At 41.1% G+C, this 16,721-nt stretch overlaps 1 protein-coding gene across 4 annotated transcripts in view; it reads right to left on the bottom strand.

Annotated features, from left to right (window-relative positions):
• CDC42BPA (CDC42 binding protein kinase alpha) overlaps positions 1-16,721 on the bottom strand; it is a 162,249-nt gene that overhangs the window by 22,470 nt on the left and 123,058 nt on the right. For 3 of the 4 annotated variants that reach the window (XM_053383008.1, XM_053383007.1, XM_053383005.1), the window contains 10 exons: positions 15,408-15,446; positions 11,900-12,019; positions 9,428-9,508; positions 8,244-8,349; positions 7,821-7,957; positions 4,318-4,457; positions 3,644-3,725; positions 2,461-2,677; positions 1,837-1,899; positions 565-1,158 (listed from right to left, as the gene is read on the bottom strand). In XM_053383008.1, coding sequence (XP_053238983.1) covers positions 565-1,158; positions 1,837-1,899; positions 2,461-2,677; positions 3,644-3,725; positions 4,318-4,457; positions 7,821-7,957; positions 8,244-8,349; positions 9,428-9,508; positions 11,900-12,019; positions 15,408-15,446 — 1,579 coding nt within the window. The remainder of the gene's footprint in view (positions 1-564; positions 1,159-1,836; positions 1,900-2,460; positions 2,678-3,643; positions 3,726-4,317; positions 4,458-7,820; positions 7,958-8,243; positions 8,350-9,427; positions 9,509-11,899; positions 12,020-15,407; positions 15,447-16,721) is intronic. The other variant, XM_053383006.1, reaches the window with a different exon arrangement.

Here is a 16,721-nt window from a genome sequence, read left to right as displayed (position 1 = left end):
CTTCCACCTCTACAATGCTAAGATTCAATGATCTGGCCAGGTATGGCACTTGCCTTCCAATGCAGAATCAAAAAACATAATCTGACTCTGGTTTCTGACTCTGGTTTGGAGGACAACTGCTAACCAAGGCCTGCCAAATGAAACACTGTGAGTGGCATTCAACTAAATCTACTTAAAGTGGACCCACAAAAATTATTGCTCCTAACTTAGCCGAGTTTATTAATTTTACTGGATCTACTCTAAGTATAACCAAATTGAATGCAACCCAGAGTTAAACTACAACTAACGATGAACAGAAAATGGGAGAGAGAATTTATAGTGGGAGGGAGAGAATGGTAAGGAAGAATGTGTACATCTGTGTCTTGTTATGAAAACATTATTTTAAAAAGCTATTTCTTACAAATGTCTTTTGTGCATCACGCCCCCATGTAGCCTGTTGATGATGCCGTCTTACAGAAAAAGAAGGGAGTAACTACCTGAATATCATCCCAATGTTGCATGTGTTCTCTCAAACCAGGAGGAGAAATGAGGCTACTTTGAACTAACATAATGAAAGGAACTTACAGGAAGAGGAAGGAGTTGCAGGCCACATCAGTTCCTGTTGCCTTGATCTTCGACCTTGGCAGTCCACATAAACCCCCACGCTGCTAAAACACAGCAGGTATTCCTTATTCGAGATCTCAACTGCACAGATGGCATCAGTTGGTTGCTGTGCAATGAACGACAGTGTGTGATCATCTGGGTGAAGCAAACTATGTGGGTTTCCTTCTCCATGCAAAGGGTATTTTAAGAATCCTGACTGGTAGCCCACACAGAGCCGCTCACTAAAGATTGCCATCCACTGGACATTCCCAGCCACTTGGATCTCTTTAATCTTTTTGTGACGTGTCTTGCTGTGATTTAGTTCATAGCAGAGGACCTGTCTTTTCATTGCCACACACAGGCAGGTAAGGGCTCCATGGCGCACTTGCCCAGAAACTATCGTCTGGCAACCTTTAGTCTCTGCCAGTTTATAAAAATCAGTCTCTCGTCCGTCCAGGGCTGTCATAGGGAATAGCCGTACATGACGGTTTCGTCCTGAGATCACTGCAATTAGCTGCTCATTTGGGATGAGCTCAATCTGATGCACTTTCTTATTGTCACCGACACGAATGATCTCTGCAAAAATTAAACACTTAAGTTAGTACCCATGCAAACAAGCAGTTCTTCCTTTGAAATTTTATCTTGTGCTAAAGCCCCAATACAAACTAGTGCTTGTGTTGTTTATTCCTCCCTCTCATTTTGCTGGAACTGTATGAAGACACTGTGTTTTTCTCAAGCCACCATAGTCTCATATTTCAGCTACCTTTTTCTTACAACTTATTTCTTATGGCTTTAACAATAATTTTCTGCTCCAATCCTTATTGCTGGGATATGTTATGCCTCACTTGCCATAATCAAGACATAGGGAATTTTTTATTTATTTTTTTTATTTGAGAGCCTGCCTTCCCTCCTGGGTAATCTTGTCATGGGCCAGAACCTATGATGCAGAGAGATGCAGGGTTCTGAGGACCCATGGGGTGAAGCTTCATCCCTGGCATTTGCGGGTAGCCATGGAGAACGTTAATCTTATTTATCCCAATTCAGGAAGTAGTTATTGAGTCTCGGTTCTAGTCCGCCAACACAGCACATATTGAAAGGCTTTCTTGGTAGGCGGAAAGAACTGAGAACAGTTTGACTTGTCAACTTCATAATCATGAACTAATAAAAGACGGCACTCGAAGGAGCTGACAGAACAAAATGTGCAGTTTACTATTTCAACCCCCGACATTTCAAACATAAGCCATGTTCCCTTACCATCCTTGGTGACATGAACCACAAATAACCCTTCTTCATTGCCCAGAGCTATTCTTTCGTGATCTGCAGCAGTTAAAAGAAAAGAAGAGGGTGGGTGGGGAGGAAGTCCAATTGGAGGCACATGGCTAATAAGGAAGACAAATGCTAATTAGATAGCAGATCAACAGGCTAATGATTAGAAAAGAATACTTACCATTCACTTCCATATATCACTTTTAAGAAATAAAAACAAATTTTCCCCCAATTTCCTAGTGTAATAAAAACACTGTAAGCACACTTAGAACCCACAGCAGTGCTGCTATAGAGGGTTAGGATTAAGTGCAGGTGTCCCTCTATATAGGGTGGGATCTGTGGCTGTTGAGGTTCCCGCTGGGCCCACTGAAAGAACAGGCAGGTGAGAAACTATTGCTGGTGGTGTGCCATGAAACAGGCAATTTCTTCTGAGGGAGTGGGGATTTATCCATTGGATCCTAAGCCAGACCATTTTCTGGAAAGGGATCTGGTATCTGGCCTACTCTGCTGTACTAGCTGGCATAGCAAAAAAGAAAGGGGTGGGGGGAAAGCACCCACCCAACTTCCATTAAGGTAGAATCAAGTATTATTGTGGGGTTATCAAGCACATACCTATGATTGCTGCCGCCTGGGTGGTTTTAATGAGGGGCAAGGTGCTGTCATAGGCCTCTTTGGGAACATAGACTGAACGATCTTTGAGCTTGTTCTTCTTTAAAATCCTGTGCAGTTCATTTAGGACTCCTACCCACTTGCTCTTTTCATTCTCGCTGTCAGCTAGGATCAGGATTGAACACTTGTTACTGCATGCTGATAGCTGGGAAGCTGTAACCTGGAAAAGTTAAAGACATGTGTGTTTTTGTGCAATGTAAAAGGCGGCACACATGAAAAACAGATGCCTTGACATTTATGATCTGTTGAATACAATCTGTGCCTTGCTTATAGTCGATCAGTTGAGGAACCCAGCATTACAGACACATTTCAAGGTGAACTCGCGAGAGTTAGTGTGGCATTGCATATAGAGTGGTTTGGGAAGTTCAAATCTCTGCTTAAGTAGTGTTGAATCTCACTGGCTGATCCTGGCTCAGCCAGCCTCTCTCAACTTGGCTTATCTCACAGGGTTGTTGCAAGGCAAAAATGGGAAGGGCACAACCATGGATTGGATCCAAATTTTGCCTCCCATGAATGGAAGTGGTCCTGTTTTCTAAGAAAGTCTTCTGTTACAGTGGAGGCATCTTGCTGATGAGACAGGCAATTTTTGTTTCTCTCTCTCTCTCTCTCTACCCCCCCCCCAGCAGTCCCCTATGCCACCCAAAAATCTGCTCCGTATGGTCTAAATATCCTTTGGAATAGTGTGGAAGGTGGTGCCTGGGGCAGCAGAGGGAAGGTAAAGGCAAGCAAAATTACCTCCCTCATTCTCTTCTATCCGTGAGAACATACTGAGCTTCTAGTGGCAAAATTTGCTGGGATAAAAATCTAATTGAAAAAAATTAGCCAATAACTATCAGGCAAAGCTTTCCATTTATTCTAAGTTAAATGTTTGTTCCCTTCAGACTAGCTCAGGGACAGTACCATTTCATAGACCATTACAAATTAGTATGTTGCGACATTTTCATACTTCCTCCTAGTGTCCAGGGTTTGGATGAAAAAGACATGAAATTTCAAGGAGCACTTGAAACCACAAAGAATGATGCAGGTATTTTTGACAATAAAGGAAATGGAAACAAAAATTAAACAACAGTATTGGCTCCACTGTACTTACAAGCAACAGATTTCAACTTTAACATGTATTACTTACTCTAAAGATACAAGGAATATCTTTTCTATTTGCATGGATGACATCAGAAGCCAAGACAGAACTCACTGAGAATTCTTCATCCCTTTTTGAAAAACAATGCAAAAATGTTTATCAGCAAACTGACGTGCACTTCTTTTATAATTAACTTCTGAACAGTATCTATTCAAATTATAGTGGAAGTGCATTTCAACACAAAGTGCTTTTTATCTTAAAAAGGTAACCTCAAGTCATTTAGGAGGAGAAGGACCACCAATTTCATTTCTTTTATTTTTATGTTATTTCTGTAGAATATATTCTTTTCTACGCAAACATGTGCTATCTGCTTTTTTTTGGGTAGTCTAACATCATGGCACAATGAAAATATCAGATTCTATCTGTCTGACATTAACCTGGAAGTAACTGCAGGTTTTGTCAATAGCGTCTCTTAAAGTGGCGAAGGGCACTATTTAGTGGGAAGAAACTCCAATGAAAATCCTTGTTCTTACATATTTTTGTATATATATATTTTAAATTTTACATATGGATGTTTTGTGATGGCCTATATTCGTAATGCCTAATAAAGGATTGGTGAAGAAGAAGAGTTATTTCTTAGACGTGGAAGCTTCCATAGATTGAATTCTCTACAGTGTGAATTATAATTGGCATTTAATGTAAAAAAAAAAGACACTTCCTACCTCATATCAAGAACCTGACTCACTACCACACTGGGCTGGGATGCTTTTCCTTCTGCAATATCATAAAGGAAGAGCTTGAAGTCACAGACAACAGACAGTGCTCTTTGCCAGCCTTTCTTCACTCCAGCTGGTTTTGGGACCTGTAACAAAATTAATGGTACTGATATTCAAATGTAAAGAAAGAAATGTAAAAATGAATAAATAAATCATTCCATTAATTAGTTATTAGAAATGCCCTGTATATTCTCAATGTATAACCAGCAGGTCATTCAAGAGCATGCCTGCATTGCAAAACCAAACGGGTTTAATTACTGTGGCTTTCTACAATAAATTCTATGAGGTTGCTGAGAATTGTTTGTTAGAGATCCTTTGCCCTTTCTCAGAACTGCAGCTTCTGCAGTTCCTTTGGGAAATACCACGACAGTCAAATTGGAATAGGTTTGTAGTGGATCTGATCTTTGGGGCTGGCATAGATGTGATCATGCTCCCCCCTGTGGAAGTGCCATGGTCTGATCACTATGCTCTGAAAGCCAAGATTGACTTCCCGCTCCTCCCCTGCTCGGGTGGCGAACCTATTTGGGCTCGTCCGCGAAAACAGATGGATCCTGATAGATTCCGACAAGCCTTACGGGACCCTGCTCCTCCTGGTGACTCATTAGATGACCTTGTTAAGGACTGGAATAACCGGCTCTTGGCAGCCATTGATGAGATTGCGCCTAAGCGCCCTCTGCGACCCCGTCGAAACCGGGCCCCTTGGTTTACTGAGGAGCTCCGGAAAATGAAGCGGGATCTCAGACGGCTAGAGCGAGTATGGCGACGGACTCGTGACGGAGTCTCAAGAACATCTTATAGGACGCTTATGAAAGCCTATGAGATGGCTATGAAAGCGGCTAAGAAATCTTACTTTGCAGCTTCCATTGCATCCACTAGCTCTCGCCCGGCACAACTTTTTAGATTAGGTCAATAACGTCCTTAGGAGGACAACCAAATTTAAGCACAAATTCGACCCACAGCTGTGAGGCATTCGCGAGCTTTTTTGCGGAGAAAGTCCTGTTGCTCCACCGTGACCTCCCTGCCAATTTAGATACAGTGACTGAACTGGAGGCCCCTCAACTGACTTCAGGTCCAGTGTTGGACCATTTCGATCGAATACTCCCTGCTGATGTGGATAGATTCCTCCAAGTTGGTAGGCCCACCACCTGCCTCCTGGATCCGTGCCTATCTTGGCTGATTAGGGAGTGTCCAGATGTTGTGCGGACCCCCCTGGTTGAAATTATCGATTTGTCCCTTGACACGGGGACATTCCCAGGGGAACTGAAGGAAGCAGTAGTGTGTCCACTCTTAAAGAAAATTTCATTAGATCCCTTAGACCTATCCAATTACTGCCCAGTTTCAAATCTTCCATATCTGGGTAAGGTAATTGAGAGAGCGGTTGCTGAACAGCTTGGTAGGTTTCTGGAGGAAACATCGGCTTTAGATCCATTTCAGTCCGGTTTCCGTCCTGGTTTTGGGACCGAGACAGCTCTGGTTGCCCTAACAGATGATCTCCGTAGACAACTGGATCGAGGCGGGTCAGGACTGCTGATCCTTTTAGATTTGTCAGCAGCCTTTGACATGGTCGATCATGATTTTCTGGACCACCGCTTCACAGACGTGGGGATACAGGGCATAGCCTGTAACTGGCTGTGCTCTTTTATCTCTGGTCGGGGACAGAGGGTGGCACTAGGGAGGGAAATGTCATCGCGCCATTCCTTGGTGTGTGGAGTGCCGCAGGGTGCAATTCTCTCCCCGATGCTTTTTAATATCTTTATGCGCCCCTTTGCCCAGATTATCTGGAGCTTTGGGCTGGGCTGTCACCAATATGCTAATGACACTCAGCTCTATCTGCTGATGGATGGCCACACCGACTCGGCCCCGAACACACTGACCAGATGCTTGGAAGCTGTGGCTGGATGGTTTCGTGGGAGCCGACTGAAACTAAATCCTTCGAAGACAGAGGTCCTATGGCTGGGTCAGAATGGCATGGGGATGAGGGACCAACTCCCTTCTCTTGCGGGGGCCCAATTAGTGCCATTGCCTTCCGTTAAGAGTTTGGGTGTAATCCTTGACGCCCCCCTTTCCATGGAGGCGCAAGTTACAGCAACAGCCAAGGCGACATTTTTCCACCTTCGCCGCATCAAGCAGTTGGTCCCTTACCTTTCCCGCCCCGACCTGGCCACAGTGATCCATGCGACGGTCATCTCCAGGCTTGACTACTGTAATTCGCTCTACGCGGGGCTGCCCTTGATGCTGACCCAGAAACTCCAGCGGGTGCAGAATGCTGCAGCGAGGCTCCTCACGGGGTCTCTGCCATGGGAGCATATTCACCCAGTGCTTTTCAAACTGCACTGGCTCCCAGTCGAGTATAGGGTCAGATTTAAGGTGCTGCTTTTGACCTTTAAAGCCCTTCACGGCCTAGGACCCTCGTACCTACGGGACCGCCTCTCCCGGTATGCCCCACGGAGAGCCTCAGGGTCCATAAATAGCAACACCCTAGTGGTCCCAGGCCCTAAAGAATTTAGATTGGCTTCAACCAGAGCCAGGGCCTTTTCAATTCTGGCTCTGGCCTGGTGGAACGCTCTGCCTCATGAGACCAGGGCCCTGCAGGATCTGATTTCTTTCCGCAGGGCATGTAAGACAGAGTTGTTCCGCCTGGCCTTTGGCTTGGAGCCAATTTGATTCCCTCCCTCTCTTTTTTCCTTTCATTCTCCTCTTGCGATGAGGCTACATTTTAATATTTTAATGTTTCATTATTTTAATGTTGTATTTTAATTTTGTTTTTAAGTTGTAATCATTCAACTTGTTTTTATTATTGCTTGTAAGCTGCTCTGAGCCCGGCCTTGGTTGGGGAAGGCGGGGTATAAATAAATTATTATTATTATTATTATTATTATTATTAGTGTGCATCTTTTTACATGAGTCAAAAGTCTGAGGAAACCTCCACGCTTTCATTCAGAAGGGCAGGCCTCTTTGAAAACATGCCCTTATTGCAATTTTTTTTCACCTCAGTCACATCACCTAGAAACCCAGGGAAAGTGACACCACGCTTTTTGCTGGTCGTGTGCCAAACTCTATTTTATAAAGGCTTGTTTTCTCTCTGTCAGGCCCAGCCTGGCTTGGTTGGCAGTAGCCCCACTCCTGAAAGCAGTCTGGAATAGGGTAAATTACACCAGCATTATCCACTCCTGTGAATATGGCCTCCTATAATTTGGATAGCTGCAGAAATGTTTAGTTCGCGTTATACTTAGCTTGAAGTAATAATATGCAATAAAAATGTGGGGATGGTAAAGTTTAGAACAGAGTAGTTCTTTTCTTATTCACACACTCAGAAAAAAATATTATATAGAAAATGAAAAGCCAAGATGATCGTCATTCCAATATAAAACAAATTGTTCGATGCTGCATTATAAATTATTGTAAGAAAACTACAATCAGACCATGACATTCAGTGTTCCTATACTTACTCGGACATGGCCTTCATAAGCCGTTCCTATGCCTTTCTGTGGGTCAATACCCAAAGGGCCCTTTGTCTGTTCAGGTGGAATTGGACACACCGCTGGTGCCTTGTCTGCACAGGTCACATGGCATGAAAATCCACACACTGGGAGAAAATATAGAATTCAATCAAAATATGCATTTCTCATTATTGAATATGTAACAGATTAATCTAGTAACGTATGAAAGTTATTAACATTTCTCATGTCAATCTTGTTAGTTACTTTTGCAATACCTGAGTTTGGATAAGTTCCAAAACTAAACAAAAACAAGTAAATATTCTTTTTCAAACTGGTTTGGACTGTGCTTGCTTCCAAAAATTTAATAATCAACAGAATAATACAGTACAATGAAGTGATAATTTGGTAGATAAGATGGTAAGTCAATCTTACCTTCACAGGTACAGCCCTGTCTTATTAAGCCAACCATCAAAGATGTGCACTGGTTGCATTTGGTAGGGGTATTAAAGGATTTCACTACAAACTGATGGGCCTTTGGCTGTGGAATAATGAAAACAGAAAAAGCTTAGATGACAGGTACTTTGCTCTCCAAAAATTACTCTTAAATACAAATGCTGTGTGTTAAATTAATGGCCTGGTTTGCTGTGCTGATAAAAACCAGGAGGTTTTTTGTTTTTGTTTTTTGTTTAGTAATACAAATTCCAGACTGTTCCCATGTCTAAAAATAGCCAAAGCATTATTGATTACTGTTCAGAGAATAAAATTGGCAGTCTAAAGAAAGCTGACCCATGTCTCAGCAGTCATGTCAGCTGTCTCTTTGAAAGGGACACACTATCAAAGTTAAAATCATAAATGCAAAGTACTATTAAACACCTGTGCATTAACAAAAAGAAATATTAAAGAAAACCCTCTTTTGTATAAGCAGATGAATATACAGAAATGAAACAGGTGAAAGAGTCATCCTGTGTTTAAAGATACTTATGTTTATTTATTTTCTGTTAAGAGACAGACAGCTCTGCAATCTCAACGGTCAAATATCTAAGGTAAGATTGCACAGAACCAAAATTGTGAAGTTTTGCTTCCCTTAGCTATGAAGACCATTTGGTGATAAATAAACACACTTTTCTCATCACATTAAAGTGATGATATCTGTGTTGTGAACCAGATGATTCATAAACATCCTCAGGAAACTACATGGGAAGGGCTTCAATGAAGAAGAAGAAGAAGAAGAAGAAGAAGAAGAAGAAGAAGAAGAAGAAGAAGAAGAAGAGGAGGAGGAGGAGGAGGAGGAGGAGGAGGAGGAGTTTGGATTTGATATCCCGCCTTTCACTCCCCTTCAGGACTCTCAAAGCGGCTAACATTCTCCTTTCCCTTCCTCCCCCACAACAAACACTCTGTGAGGTGAGTGGGGCTGACAGACTTCAAAGAAGTGTGACCAGCCCAAGGTCACCCAGCAGCTGCATGTGGAGGAGCGGAGACGCGAACCCGGTTTCCCAGATTACGAGACTACCGCTCTTAACCACTACACCACACTGGCTCTCTGAATGATTGTTACAATGATTATGATTAATAACAATAATACTGCTGTTAATTGTTGCAAGAATTTCTTATGGTACCTTTGGCACAGAGAGTCCTGAACCAATATATGGTGACCTCATGGTTGGTGTGTGAACCGGACGCAGAGGATGATCTGAAACCTGAACATATATATATTGAGAATTACTTAAGGTGAAAAAAGCACACCATTAAAAGGCCTTTCACAAACAAACTTCAGCAAAAAGAGCACAAGAACTAAAGGAGGCAAATAAATGAATGATTGTACAAGTAACATGCTCATCACCTTGCTACCTAGCAAAATATTTAAACATCTTTTAAGTTCTCCTTTACAACCTTGAGGATAGCTATGCTGACAAGTGACAAATGCATTTTACTTAATGATGTGTTTCAATGGATAAACTCCCAATGCTCAGTGATTTAGCAAAGATAATTCACAAATGTAAAACTTTCACCTTACAGCAACAACAAAAATGTATAATCTTTCTTTCCTTTGGTTTTGTAAATCAATAACATGAATTCCAGTATGCTAGCTTCCTATGATTTGGGACAGCTGTGATATTTTGAATCCATAAAGCAATTTTGGGAATTATTCTTTTGGATACACACCAGTAAAAATGTCTCATTTTATCAGAATATGGCACCTGTGATCCATGTGGTTTGTTAGAGGTCAATGCAGGGAGATGGATATTCTAAGGAAATGCCCCCCTCTAAGCTAACATGCTACTGATTAAATGAAGTAGAACACCTCTGCATCAATAGTGAATTCATAGTTGTACCAGAAATGTAACTAACTACCAAAAAATGAAGGCCAGTTGCATTGCAAAAAATCTACCTAAAGCATCTTGACACAAATGCCCTTGTAGGAGTGGCAGAAGAGTTTAGCAAAGTGTGACTAATGACAATGGCTTTTGAAAAGAAAAAGATTATGTGTAGGGAAGATGAAGTTTTTTGCAGCATATTTCAACAAATGAGCGGGATAGCTGAGGCACTAACGCTTTTTATAAACTGGTTAAGCAATCTTAATGGTAGTTTGACAGCATCCGATCAGTTTGTAACAAAAGGGGAATTATGGCCACATTGGTATGGACACTTACCTGGGAGTAACTTCCACTGAACTTCTCTATAACCATGCTTAAGTTTGCAGTTAAGAATAGGGGGGAAAACCTGCACCCCTAATTTCAGGGGCTGTGTTGGTATGGCCACCTGTGGCCCTCCAGATGTTATTGGACTCCCAACTCCCATCTGCTCCAGCCAGCACAGCCAATGTTCAGGGATGATAGGAGCTGCAGTTCAACATCATTTAGAAGGCCAAACCTTAGCAATCCCTCCCTTATTTGAAAGGCTTAGTGGCATTTGAAAGTCAAAAAATGCAAGGACGAATGATTTTTTATTTTTTGGAATAGCAAGAGTATCTGTCAGTTGCAGAGATGTTGTATGAACATTAAAAGCCCAAGTAATTTCAACCAAAATAGAAACATAGTCCAGGAATATAAGGCCAATAAACAGCCACTTTGGCTCATGGAAGGGGTTTGAGCAACCCACAATTTTTTCCTTTCCCTTTAAACCTGATGCCATCTCCATGCAACTATAATATATCATGAATTCTTTCCAAAATGTCTATAAGTTTCAAAAATACTTTTGCCACCCAGCATAGGAGTCTGCTTATGGTTATAAAACCCCCATAGGCCTTTGGATTCTGGCCTAAGTGTAGAACATGGTTGTAGGTTTCCAGAGGAACAATGTAATATAATGGGTTCAGATGTGCCCCAAAAGGAACATCCCAAGAAAATATTGAAAAGATTATTTGGCAAGGTTCAGCAGCCCAGAAAAAAAGGAAGCAGCAGCAAATAGATGCAAAATGAACAAAGCAGCACTCAATCCTAGGTGCAGTTGAATATCTGAAAGGAAGCAGCGAGAGCACTCACCTTACCAAACCTCGCTGGTACCACTTCCCACCTGCTACTTGCTTTCTTATGGCAATTTCACACATTATTAAGATGGCTGCAAACCCAAGTTTGCCTGGAAGTGTATATTCAACAGGGATCCGGATCCAATCCTCACAGCCTAATTATTGTGTTTTGTACAATGTACAGTGGTAGCTCGGTTTATAAACTTAATCTCTTCCGGAAATCCATTCTTAAACCGAAACCATTCTTAAACTGAGGTGTGCTTTCCCTAATGAGGCCTCCTGCCACAGGTGCCCTTCCACCATTTGGCTTCTATTCTTAGACCAAGGTAGAGTTCGCAAACCAGGACACTACTTCCGGTTTTGTGGAGTTCGTAAACCGAATAGTAAACAGGGCTGTTCTTAAACCGAGGTACCACTGTAAAAGTGTGTGCTGCATTCTTTTTACATTTACAGGTACAGCAACCCACATCTAAACAACTGCATGTGAACTGGTCCTTGGATATAGTTTTTAAGTCTAATTTAAATCAAACACTATTCAGGGCTATTTTGCCTCCTAATTCGTTCCGAACCTCTCTAACACTGTGGTGTGGGACAGACGAATCTTAAGCAAATGAGAGAGTACCTCAATTGGTTCAATGTCACTAGCTGTGGAAGGGGACCTAGATCTTGAATGAAGGTGACACTTGATATCTTCATCCCGCGAAGGCGTATTAGATAAGGTAAAATTTTCAACAGAATCAATCTAGAGAAACAACCAAGGAAAAGAAACAAGCAAAAGGAAGGGAAGAGGGAGGGGAAGAAAATTAAAAGCCACTTTTTTATTATGCACTAATTTTCTCAAAAACATAGAAATGCAAATCGGGGAGCAAAATTTTTAAAAGAAATAAATAATAATTTGCCACTCAATTTGTAAATGTTTGAGCTAGGTTACCTGCCTGCAATGGCAGCATAACATCAGTTTATCTGGCTTGTGCAGGGATCAGTAAAGCCCACTCTAAGCATTTGTTTGTTGGCAGTTGGATAGGATAATCAATTTACATAAAGTTAAGCCTGTAATAATGCTTGTGAGTCACCGAGACTGTCTTATTCTTTAATTTAAAACTCCTGAATTTTGGGTTCTTTTATGAATTGCAATGGATAGCAAAAAAATATGTTAAGGTGCTTCCCCACTGTTAATTTAAATCTTGATCATTAAGGAACCATACCAATGAATTAAGCATAACAATACATTATGATGATTATCAACAAGAAATTGCCCATCATGACATATGAAAGTATTTTGTACAAGCATACTATAACTGCTGAGTTATACGTTTTTGTTTGATTTGTAGTAGTCTGAAGTTTTCAACGCTAAGCAAAAGAAGCTAGAATATATTTTGCCTAATAAAAGAATCTCATAAAGGGTGAATATCAGAAGCAAAATAATAGAAAAAGATTCTGTTCTGCAGTGATGCCTTGATCTACATTTTCTAATTTCAATTTTTTCGGTTACTGTAATTAGAAATTGTTTGATGGTTTAGGTGTTATGCAATATTTGATTTCATCTTGTTCTGTCTATATTCATGTTAAAGATTATATTAAACACAATGGGCTAAGTCTACATATTTTCTTACACTGCTATACTAGACATGGGTTTGCTTCCTTGAAAATATATTTGAGGGAAGACAGTTTTAATTAAAAATCTAATTCCTTTATTTAGTTGAACTACAACTTTCTCATATGGGACACGGGTGGCGCTGTGGTCTTAACCAACAGAGCCTAGGGCTTCCCGATCAGAAGGTCGGTGGTTCAACTCCTTGTGAGGGGGTGAGCTCCCGTTGCTCGGTCCCTGCTCCTGCCAACCTAGCAGTTCGAAAGCACGTAAAGTACAAGTAGATAAATAGGTAACGCTGAGGCGGGAAGGTAAACGGCGTTTCTGTGCGCTGCTCTGGTTCGCCAGAAGCGGTTTAGTCATGCTGACCACATGACCCGGAAAAACTGTCTGCAGACAAACGCCGGCTCCCTCAGCCTATGGAGCAAGATGAGCACGCAACCCCAGAGTTGTCTGCGCCTGGGCCTAATGGTCAGGGGTCCCTTTACCTTTACAACTTTCTCATTAGTTACCAGCTCCCCCAACCTGCCCTGCCACCCCCCTCCCCATAGCATAGAGTTCAGTCCAAATATTACATTTTTCTGCATAAATAATCTAGTTGCTTCAAATAAACCATCAATTGCCATTTTGGAAAACCCAACATCTTAGAATATTTTTATTTGTTCACTATTCACTATTGTGTTTTACAAAACTGTTGGGAGATTGTGTTGTCCCAGAGAGCACAAAAATTAAACTATTTTAATTACTATAGAGGACACATCTGGGCTGTATATTATTATTATTATTATTATTATTATTATTATTATTATTATTATTATTATTACCCTCCCCAGCCACTCTGGGTAGCTTCCAACAAAATATTAAAAAACAATAGTGTGTCAAACATTAATAGCTTCCCTACCCATTTGCCCCTTAAAAGGTATTAGTAGATAACAGCTGCATGGGCAATCTTAATGTCTGGTTTGCCTTTTCTTTTCTTTTTTTTACATGTGTTTACACTGGGCAAAGCAGCAACTGTGACACAAACCGCTGTTGGGTTCTTTTAAGAAAGATGGGAACTACAAGTTCAGAATACTATAAGCATCCAAATGCTAAACAATACGCCAGCTTGATACATATAAACTGTTTCAAGCAGTGCAGCAATCAGCGGCAGAAATTCTTTTCTATGCTCAGCATTTTAAAAAAAATGCACTCCTCTCTGAATATCAGGAATTATATTTTCTTTATAGATTACTGTACTAAAGAAGGCTTTATTTCTACATTTTTTGAAAATATTGCTTGTAAATACTGAACATCTATTGGAGGAATTGTTGAAGCTCTTCCCATCTCCTCTGAGGGCTGTGCCTGACATTGTTCCCAGGGAAGCCTGCTGCATACATACTTTGGCAAAGCCTCACAATATCATATGCCTTATCTATGTGTCAGCATGGAGGAAATATAATCGGAGGATTTGCACATATCTAAGCCCCTCACCCCAAAATTGGTGCTTTCCTTCATTCCTCCTCCCAAATAAAGGACAAGGGAAATGCAAAAAACTGGTTTGCACATGCTGCTTGCACCTTCTATGTACATTGTTCAAATAACCAGAACTTTCAACACAGTCCAGAAAGTACCATTACACTCATAGATCTAGTAATTGGCCTTCAGCTATTCATGCACTGATACACCCTAATCTGAGAGCAAAAGGTTACTGGGTGAAGAAGTCCCTCATCAAAGAGGGACCTAATGTAGGTGTGTGCAGTGTCCTGTACTGAAAACACACACTGCCTATCCAATTATCAGTTTTCTCAAGTTGCATAGTGCTCGTCACCTGTTCAAACTGTTGAGTCGGAAGGGATCGAAGGGGCCCTCTAGCACACACACACATCCTGCACTATGCAGGAATGTTAGGTTGTGTGAATTGGCTTCTAGACTAGATCACGGTTGTGTTTTTTTCTGCCCAATAAACAGACAACTAAAACTGAAAACACCATTAGTATCCTTGACAAGAAGCTGGGCAAGGCACCGTTCTGCTTGCTCTCAGGTAGGGCCCATTGTGTTTAGGACAGAATCACAGCAATAGTAAGAATAACTGAAATTGATTACTGATTTTAAGTTCAGTGTCTCCTTATTTAGAAAAAAATAAATCAAATTAATCTACCAAGACAAAAACTTCTGTATTTTCTTGTCTTGCTACCGGTGTTTCCTACAGGAAGCAAGGCAGACGAAGAAGTGGGTTTTAATTCTGTTTATAATCATGCACTGCAACCTAATTAGTTTTAACGCCTCCAGTTTGCCGTCATCTTTTGTTTCTGTGACATTCGAGTGCCAAGAGTGCAACATTAAAAAACGAAAACGCCACACACATTCTCCAGAACTTTTACTTAAACAGTATTGAATGCAATGAAAGTATAGGAGCAGCAGTAGCACAAGACAAGCAGCAGTATAAATATGCATGGCATAAACAGCATCAACAAAAATGGTCTACATTAAACAAAGGAAAAAGCGTGTGCATCATAGGCAAAACTAAAAGGCCACACACAGCAAGACATCCTCTTACACGTCTGCCTTTGTGAGCTGGAATACAGGAAGGAGAGCGCTTTAACAGAGAAAGGAGGAGACTGTTAACAGAACGAAACAGAAAGGCACATAATCCAGATCCAAATTTCCATCACAAGACACATACAGTAATATGTACAATACTTTGAATTGTGAGGACAGAGACATGTAATAGGGACTTCTTTTTTAAAAGGAAACCAAAAGAACTAAATACAGGAGAACAATTTTTCAAACTTGCATGTTCATAACAGCCACTTCTCTCACAACTATTTTAAGGGCCAAACTAAACAGAAAGTTAATTAAATGTATCTTTGTATTTAACATGACTTTTTTTAAAAAGGTGAATAACATCAGCTGGGGAAGAGTGATAATTATCAGGTTTTTATCAGGCAGAGAGAGACAATTTAACCCCCTTCCTCTGTGATGCAATTCCTCTGCACTACTGTCAGCAGGAGAACTTCTCCCCAAAGCAAATCCTGCTCTCCATGTGAGCGCCAAAAGTGTTCCACTTAAAATGCAGCTACAAGCCTTTCCTAATAAGTGCTCAAATCCTTAGAAATGCTCAAAGTCTTTCAACTCATGATAAAAAGGTCATTTGGCCTAGGCTTGAATAATTTGTGACCTGCTAAATTAACTATACATTGTGGCTTGCTATGTCTTGGCAATCCCACAGTTTTGCAATTTCAGGCCATCCAGGTTTACTCAGTGGCCAGTGATATATAGCTGAATAGGTTACATTTGGCAGCTGTGTAGGCTTGACCTAGAGGCTATATAGAAAGTTCATTGTGGCAAGGCTACATCTGCAAGGCAACAGAAATGACTGAGCATGATCTGACTCCATGTGAGAAGAAATCAACTCAGGAACACAAGGAATACCGTTACTTACCAGTAATGAAAGTTTTTTGACACATGACTGTATATTCACATTTAGGGGTCCCCTAAGCCAAGTCTGTAAATGATAGGGCTGCCAGCATACAAACTACTCTGTCCCTTCTTCCCCCCCCCCCCACAAAATGTGCCATAAGGTACTGGTAAAGTAGGAAGGAAGGAAGGCTCTGGTAATACTTCAGTTCCTTCCAACTTCTTTGCTAAGCTTTCATTTTAACTTGATCAAGAAGGAAAGATGGATACACAAGGATGTACGCAATTACTGGGAAACAGCTCTGCGTTCCTCAGGTGATGCTCCTCGCCTATGGAAGACAAGGCAGCAATTCTTTGCAAAGAAAGGTAATATGGGGAACTAACTGAAAACTGAACCATTAAAAAAAATTAAAACATTTCAATGGTCTAATGATAAAAAATAAAATAATCTTTT

This window comes from Podarcis raffonei, chromosome 3, assembly GCF_027172205.1.
Source record: "Podarcis raffonei isolate rPodRaf1 chromosome 3, rPodRaf1.pri, whole genome shotgun sequence".
Classification (NCBI taxonomy): domain Eukaryota; kingdom Metazoa; phylum Chordata; class Lepidosauria; order Squamata; family Lacertidae; genus Podarcis; species Podarcis raffonei.
The sequence above is the reverse complement of the archived record's forward strand: the minus strand, read 5'-3'. Positions and strand labels throughout refer to the sequence as shown.